The sequence below is a fragment of the Callionymus lyra genome, chromosome 13 (genome assembly GCF_982586985.1).
Source record: "Callionymus lyra chromosome 13, fCalLyr1.hap1.1, whole genome shotgun sequence".
NCBI classification, from domain to species: domain Eukaryota; kingdom Metazoa; phylum Chordata; class Actinopteri; order Syngnathiformes; family Callionymidae; genus Callionymus; species Callionymus lyra.
In genome coordinates, this window is record NC_141830.1 from 527,501 (window position 1) to 536,000 (window position 8,500).

Genomic DNA, 8,500 nt, shown 5'->3' on the forward strand with positions numbered 1-8,500 from the left:
ATGTCAACATGTTTTTCTATAACGTCTTCATGTCAACATGTTCTTCTACAAACGTCTTCATGTCAACATGTTCTTCTACAAACGTCTTCATGTCAACATGTTCTTCTACAAACGTCTTCATGTCAACATGTTCTTCTACAAACGTCTTCATGTCAACATGTTCTTCTATAAACGTCTTCATGTCAACATGTTCTTCTATAACGTCTTCATGTCAACATGTTCTTCTACAAACGTCTTCATGTCAACATGTTCTTCTACAAACGTCTTCATGTCCACATGTTCTTCTACAAACGTCTTCATGTCAACATGTTCTTCTACAAACGTCTTCATGTCAACATGTTCTTCTACAAACGTCTTCATGTCAACATGTTCTTCTACAAACGTCTTCATGTCAACATGTTCTTCTATAAACGTCTTCATGTCAACATGTTCTTCTATAACGTCTTCATGTCAACATGTTCTTCTACAAACGTCTTCATGTCAACATGTTCTTCTACAAACGTCTTCATGTCCACATGTTCTTCTATAACGTCTTCATGTCAACATGTTCTTCTACAAACGTCTTCATGTCAACATGTTCTTCTACAAACGTCTTCATGTCAACATGTTCTTCTACAAACGTCTTCATGTCCACATGTTCTTCTACAAACGTCTTCATGTCAACATGTTCTTCCACAAACGTCTTCATGTCAACATGTTCTTCTACAAACGTCTTCATGTCAACATGTTCTTCTACAAACGTCTTCATGTCAACATGTTCTTCTATAACGTCTTCATGTCAACATGTTCTTCTATAACGTCTTCATGTCAACATGTTCTTCTACAAACGTCTTCATGTCAACATGATCTTCTACAAACGTCTTCATGTCAACATGTTCTTCTATAAACGTCTTCATGTCAACATGTTCTTCTATAACGTCTTCATGTCAACATGTTCTTCTACAAACGTCTTCATGTCCACATGTTCTTCTTCAAACGTCTTCATGTCAACATGTTCTTCTACAAACGTCTTCATGTCAACATGTTCTTCTACAAACGTCTTCATGTCAACATGTTCTTCTACAAACGTCTTCATGTCAACATGTTCTTCTACAAACGTCTTCATGTCAACATGTTCTTCTACAAACGTCTTCATGTCAACATGTTCTTCTACAAACGTCTTCATGTCAACATGTTCTTCTACAAACGTCTTCATGTCCACATGTTCTTCTATAACGTCTTCATGTCCACATGTTCTTCTACAAACGTCTTCATGTCAACATGTTCTTCTACAAACGTCTTCATGTCCACATGTTCTTCTACAAACGTCTTCATGTCCACATGTTCTTCTATAACGTCTTCATGTCAACATGTTCTTCTACAAACGTCTTCATGTCAACATGTTCTTCTACAAACGTCTTCATGTCAACATGTTCTTCTATAACGTCTTCATGTCCACATGTTCTTCTACAAACGTCTTCATGTCAACATGTTCTTCTACAAACGTCTTCATGTCCACATGTTCTTCTACAAACGTCTTCATGTCAACATGTTCTTCTACAAACGTCTTCATGTCAACATGTTCTTCTACAAACGTCTTCATGTCCACATGTTCTTCTACAAACGTCTTCATGTCCACATGTTCTTCTACAAACGTCTTCATGTCCACATGTTCTTCTACAAACGTCTTCATGTCAACATGTTCTTCTACAAACGTCTTCATGTCAACATGTTCTTCTACAAACGTCTTCATGTCAACATGTTCTTCTACAAACGTCTTCATGTCAACATGTTCTTCTATAACGTCTTCATGTCAACATGTTCTTCTATAACGTCTTCATGTCAACATGTTCTTCTATAACGTCTTCGTGTCCTTCAACATGTTCTTCTATAACGTCTTCGTGTCAACATGTTCTTCTACAAACGTCTTCGTGTCAACATGTTCTTCTATAACGTCTTCATGTCCACATGTTCTTCTACAAACGTCTTCATGTCAACATGTTCTTCTACAAACGTCTTCATGTCAACATGTTCTTCTACAAACGTCTTCATGTCCACATGTTCTTCTATAACGTCTTCATGTCAACATGTTCTTCTATAAACGTCTTCATGTCAACATGTTCTTCTACAAACGTCTTCATGTCAACATGTTCTTCTACAAACGTCTTCATGTCAACATGTTCTTCTACAAACGTCTTCATGTCAACATGTTCTTCTATAACGTCTTCATGTCCACATGTTCTTCTACAAACGTCTTCATGTCCACATGTTCTTCTATAACGTCTTCATGTCAACATGTTCTTCTATAACGTCTTCATGTCAACATGTTCTTCTATAACGTCTTCATGTCAACATGTTCTTCTACAAACGTCTTCATGTCAACATGTTCTTCTATAACGTCTTCATGTCCACATGTTCTTCTATAACGTCTTCATGTCAACATGTTCTTCTATAACGTCTTCATGTCAACATGTTCTTCTATAATGTCTTCATGTCAACATGTTCTTCTACAAACGTCTTCATGTCCACATGTTCTTCTACAAACGTCTTCATGTCCACATGTTCTTCTATAACGTCTTCATGTCAACATGTTCTTCTACAAACGTCTTCATGTCAACATGTTCTTCTACAAACGTCTTCATGTCAACATGTTCTTCTATAACGTCTTCATGTCCACATGTTCTTCTACAAACGTCTTCATGTCAACATGTTCTTCTACAAACGTCTTCATGTCAACATGTTCTTCTACAAACGTCTTCATGTCCACATGTTCTTCTATAACGTCTTCATGTCAACATGTTCTTCTACAAACGTCTTCATGTCAACATGTTCTTCTACAAACGTCTTCATGTCAACATGTTCTTCTACAAACGTCTTCATGTCAACATGTTCTTCTATAACGTCTTCATGTCCACATGTTCTTCTACAAACGTCTTCATGTCAACATGTTCTTCTACAAACGTCTTCATGTCAACATGTTCTTCTACAAACGTCTTCATGTCAACATGTTCTTCTACAAACGTCTTCATGTCAACATGTTCTTCTATAACGTCTTCATGTCCACATGTTCTTCTACAAACGTCTTCATGTCAACATGTTCTTCTACAAACGTCTTCATGTCAACATGTTCTTCTACAAACGTCTTCATGTCCACATGTTCTTCTATAACGTCTTCATGTCAACATGTTCTTCTACAAACGTCTTCATGTCAACATGTTCTTCTACAAACGTCTTCATGTCAACATGTTCTTCTACAAACGTCTTCATGTCAACATGTTCTTCTATAACGTCTTCATGTCCACATGTTCTTCTACAAACGTCTTCATGTCAACATGTTCTTCTACAAACGTCTTCATGTCAACATGTTCTTCTACAAACGTCTTCATGTCAACATGTTCTTCTACAAACGTCTTCATGTCAACATGTTCTTCTATAACGTCTTCATGTCCACATGTTCTTCTACAAACGTCTTCATGTCCACATGTTCTTCTATAACGTCTTCATGTCAACATGTTCTTCTATAACGTCTTCATGTCAACATGTTCTTCTATAACGTCTTCATGTCCACATGTTCTTCTATAACGTCTTCATGTCCACCTCAGAGTCCACGCGGCGACAGAGACGTCATACGCGGGATCAGAGGAAGAACACGTGTCCACTGCTGCTCGTCGCCGACCATCGTTTCTTCAGACACATGGGCCGAGACGAGGAGAGCACGACCCTCAACTACCTGGTGACACACACTCTAACACACACACACACACACACACACACACACACACACACACACACACACACACACACACACGTGTCTGATCATCTCTCCTCAGATCGAGTTGATCGATCGCGTGGACGACATCTACAGAAACACCTCCTGGGACGAAGAGTTCTCTGGATACGGAGTCCAGATCCAGCAGGTGAGCAGACCTGAGCGGGACTGATGAAGAGAAGCTGACTGTGTGTGTCTGTGTGTGTGTGTGTGTCTGTGTGTGTCCGTGTGTGTGTACGTGTGTGTCTGTGTGTGTCCGTGTGTGTCTGTGTGTGTCTCTCTGTGTCTGTGTGTGTGTCCGTGTGTGTCTCTCTGTGTCTGTGTGTGTCTGTGTGTGTGTCCCTGTGTGTCCCTATCTGTCCCTGTGTGTCCTTGTGTCCGTGTGTCCCTGTCTGTCCGTGTGTGTCCAAATGTGTCCCTCTGTGTCTGTGTGTGTCCGTGTGTGTCTCTCTGTGTCTGTGTGTGTGTCCCTGTGTGTGTCCGTGTGTGTCTCTCTGTGTCTGTGTGTGTGTCCCTATGTGTGTCCCTGTCTGTCCGTGTGTGTCCGTATGTGTCCCTGTGTGTCCGTATGTGTCCCTGTGTGTCCGTGTGTGTGTCCCTGTGTGTCCGTGTGTGTGTCCCTGTGTGTGTTCGTGTGCGTCCGTGTGTGTGTCCCTGTGTGTCCGTGTGTTTGTGTGTGTGTCCCTGTGTGTCCCTGTGTGTGTCCATGTGTGTCCCTCTGTGTGTCCCTGTTTGTCCATGTGTGTCCCTGTGTGTCCGTGTGTGTCCCTGTGTGTCCGTGTGTGTCCCTGTTTGTCCATGTGTGTCCCTGTGTGTCCCTGTGTGTCTGTGTGTGTCCCTCTGTGTCTGTGTGTTTGTCCCTGTGTGTCCGTGTGTGTCTCTCTGTGTCTGTGTGTGTCCCTCTGTGTCCGTGTGTTTGTCCCTGTGTGTCCGTGTGTGTCTCTCTGTGTCTGTGTGTGTGTCCGTGTGTGTCTGTGTGTGTCCCTGTGTGTCTGTGTGTGTCCCTGTGTGTCCGTGTTTGTCCGTGTGTTTCCGTGTGTGTGTCTGTGTGTCTGTGTGTGTCCCTGTGTGTCCGTGTGTGTCCGTGTGTGTCCCTGTGTGTCCGTGTGTGTCTCTCTGTGTCTGTGTGTGTGTGTGTGTGTGTGCGTCCGTGTGTGTGTGTGTGTGTGTGTCCGTGTGTGTGTCAGATCATCATCGAGAAAACTCCGACTGACGTGTCTCCGGGTCAAATCCACTTCAACATGGAGGGGAGTCCAGTCCCGGGACGAGACGTGTGGGACGTCAAGAGGCTGCTGGAGGTACTTCCTGCGTCACCAGGTCCATGGTTGGGTTCACGTGTCGTGACTGGCGTGTGCGGTTCTGTAGCAGTTCAGTGTGGACGTGGCGGAGAAGGCGGCCAACGTCTGTCTGGCTCACCTGTTCACGTACCAGGACTTCGACGAGGGGACTCTGGGTCTGGCCTACGTGGCCCCGGCGAAGCCCGACATCCCCGGCGGGCTCTGCTCCAGAGGTAAGACCCGCCCGTCGTACCCGACGCCGCCAGGACGTCTCACCTCCTCGCACCTTCTCAGGCGGTCCGGCCTCCAACCAGCGCCTCATATACCTGAACACGGGTCTGACCAGCACCAAGAACTACGGCAAGACCATCTTGACCAAGGTACCGCCCGAGCGCTGCGGAGGAAGGTCCGAGACCACCTGTGTCGCTTCTGACAGGAGGCGGACCTGGTGACGACCCACGAACTGGGTCACAACTTCGGGGCGGAACACGACCCGGACGACCTCCCGGGCTGCGCCCCCAGAGACGACCAGGGAGGGAAGTTTGTCATGTACCCCATCGCCGTGAGCGGAGACCACGTCAACAACAAGGTGAGCCCGAGCAGGTCTGGAGTCCCGGCTGAGCCCCCCCCCTGAGACCCCCGCAGGTGTTCTCTGACTGCAGCAAGCGCTCCATCGTGGAGCGCCTTCGCTCCAAGGCGTCCTCCTGCTTCCGCGAGCGCAACGTCAACGTGTGCGGCAACTCTCGGGTGGAGCGCGGAGAAGAGTGCGACCCCGGTCTGCTGCACCTCAACGCCGACCCCTGCTGCACCCCCACCTGCCGCCTCAGAGCCGGCGCTCGGTGCAGGTGAGCCGCTCCGAGGTCACGTGACCGCCTCGACCTCACCGCCGTCTCCCCAGTGACAGGAACAGCGCCTGCTGCAGGAGCTGCGCGTTTGAGGTCAAGGGTCAGGTGTGTCAGGAGCCGATCGACGCCGCATGCAAAGGTCGTTCCTACTGCACAGGTGTGTGTTCGTGTGTGTGGGTGTGTGTTCATGTGTGTGTGTGGGTGTGTGTTCATGTGTGTGTAGGTGTGTGTTCATGTGTGTGTGTGTGTGTGTGTTCATGTGTGTGTGTGTGTGTGTGTGTGTAGGTGTGTGTGTTCATGTGTGTGTGTAGGTGTGTGTGGGTGTGTGTTCATGTGTGTGTGTAGGTGTGTGTTCATATGTGTGTGTAGGTGTGTGTTCATACGTGTGTGTAGGTGTGTGTAGGTGTGTGTTCATGTGTGTGTGTAGGTGTGTGTTCATGTGTGTATAGGTGTGTGTTCATGTGTGTGTGTAGGTGTGTGTTCATATGTGTGTGTAGGTGTGTGTTCATGTGTGTGTAGGTGTGTGTTCATGTGTGTGTGTGTGTTCATGTGTGTGTGTAGGTGTGTGTTCATGTGTGTGTGTAGGTGTGTGTTCATGTGTGTGTAGGTGTGTGTTCATGTGTGTGTGTAGGTGTGTGTTCATGTGTGTGTGTAGGTGTGTGTTCATACGTGTGTGTAGGTGTGTGTTCATATGTGTGTGTGTGTTCATGTGTGTGTGTAGGTGTGTGTTCATGTGTGTGTGTGTTTAGGTGTGTGTTCATGTGTGTGTGTGTTCATGTGTGTGTAGGTGTGTGTTCATGTGTGTGTGTGTTCGTGTGTGTGTGTAGGTGTGTGTTCATGTGTGTGTGTAGGTGTGTGTTCATGTGTGTGTGTAGGTGTGTGTTCATGTGTGTGTGTAGGTGTGTGTTCATATGTGTGTGTAGGTGTGTGTTCATATGTGTGTGTAGGTGTGTGTTCATGTGTGTGTAGGTGTGTGTTCATATGTGTGTGTGTTCATGTGTGTGTAGGTGTGTGTTCATGTGTGTGTGTAGGTGTGTGTTCATGTGTGTGTGTTCATATGTGTGTGTAGGTGTGTGTTCATGTGTGTGTGTAGGTGTGTGTTCATATGTGTGTGTAGGTGTGTGTTCATGTGTGTGTGTAGGTGTGTGTTCATATGTGTGTGTAGGTGTGTGTTCATGTGTGTGTAGGTGTGTGTTCATGTGTGTGTGTAGGTGTGTGTTCATGTGTGTGTAGGTGTGTGTTCATGTGTGTGTGTAGGTGTGTGTTCATGTGTGTGTGTAGGTGTGTGTTCATGTGTGTGTGTAGGTGTGTGTTCATACGTGTGTGTAGGTGTGTGTTCATATGTGTGTGTAGGTGTGTGTTCGTAGGTGTGTGTTCATGTGTGTGTAGGTGTGTGTGTAGGTGTGTGTTCATGTGTGTGTGTAGGTGTGTGTTCATGTGTGTGTGTAGGTGTGTGTTCATATGTGTGTGTTCATGTGTGTGTGTTCATATGTGTGTGTTCATATCTGTGTGTTCATATCTGTGTGTTCATGTGTGTGTTCATGTGTGTGTTCATGTGTGTGTTCATGTGTGTGTTCACACACGTGTGTGTGTTCATGTGTGTGTTCATGTGTGTGTGTTCATGTGTGTATATGTGTGTGTTCATGTGTGTATATGTGTGTGTAGGTCACAGTCAAGAATGTCCTCCTCCTGAAAACGCTCCTGATAAGACGTCATGTCTGGACAACGGCGAGTGTTTGGACGGCGAGTGTGTTCCGTTCTGTCAGGCGGTTCTGGACCTGCTTCCATGTGCCTGCAACGGTGAGATCCGACTCCTTCAGAACCCCGACCCGCCGGAACCGCGTCCTCAGGTTCTGCTCGACCCGCAGAGACCGACTCGTCCTGTAAAGTGTGCTGCCGTGACGGCGCCGGCGTGTGCGCCCCCTACCAGAACCACACGGGTCACTTCCTGTTCCTGCGCAAAGGCAAACCCTGCACGGTCGGGTTCTGCGACGGCGTGGTGAGTGACGGGGGGGGACAGGGGGCGCTGACGGGTCCGTGTTCTGACGGGTCGGGGTGCAGGGCCGCTGCATGAAGCAGGTCCAGGACGTGGTGGAGCGACTCTGGGACTTCATCGACAAACTGGACATCAACACCTTCCGTAAGTTCCTGGCGGACAACATGGTGGGCTCCGTGGTGACCTTCTCGCTGCTGCTGTGGGTCCCGCTCTCCATCCTGGTCCACTGCCTGGTGAGTCCGGTCCCGTGTGGGTTCTGTGCTGGAGTCACGCCGCGTGTCGTTCCAGGACAAGAAGCTGGACCAGCAGTTCGAGCAGACCAAGTCCTTGTTCTTCTCCAGCGTGAGTCCTGACCCCCCCCCCCCGACCCCTCTAGGCCCCCCTCATACCTCTCTCCTCCCAGAATGCCGAGCTCTTGAGCAGCCTGGAGTCGGCGTCGGTGCGGATCTTCAAGCCTCCCGTCTGCGAGGGTCCAGGCAGGACCACCATCGACGAGGACCAGAGCCTGGACTCACAGCAGCAGAGAAGATACCGACGGTCCTTTCAGGACATGACGGGGGTCACCGGTCGGGGTGAGAAGGTCACGACCTTCAGACTGAGCAGGCAAGAGCCGCTTGACAAGGAGACGCAGTGT

General features: G+C 47.5%; 1 protein-coding gene across 1 annotated transcript in view; it reads left to right on the forward strand.

Moving 5' to 3' along the window:
* Positions 1–8,500, forward strand: part of LOC148066896 (disintegrin and metalloproteinase domain-containing protein 17-like) — a 15,874-nt gene that overhangs the window by 6,929 nt on the left and 445 nt on the right. Inside the window, exons 7-19 of the mRNA XM_087806333.1 lie at positions 3,582–3,712; positions 3,810–3,896; positions 4,936–5,046; positions 5,114–5,258; positions 5,320–5,405; positions 5,462–5,614; positions 5,671–5,870; positions 5,924–6,027; positions 7,536–7,670; positions 7,739–7,869; positions 7,932–8,099; positions 8,155–8,208; positions 8,270–8,498. Coding sequence (XP_087662459.1) covers positions 3,582–3,712; positions 3,810–3,896; positions 4,936–5,046; positions 5,114–5,258; positions 5,320–5,405; positions 5,462–5,614; positions 5,671–5,870; positions 5,924–6,027; positions 7,536–7,670; positions 7,739–7,869; positions 7,932–8,099; positions 8,155–8,208; positions 8,270–8,498 — 1,734 coding nt within the window. The remainder of the gene's footprint in view (positions 1–3,581; positions 3,713–3,809; positions 3,897–4,935; positions 5,047–5,113; positions 5,259–5,319; positions 5,406–5,461; positions 5,615–5,670; positions 5,871–5,923; positions 6,028–7,535; positions 7,671–7,738; positions 7,870–7,931; positions 8,100–8,154; positions 8,209–8,269; positions 8,499–8,500) is intronic.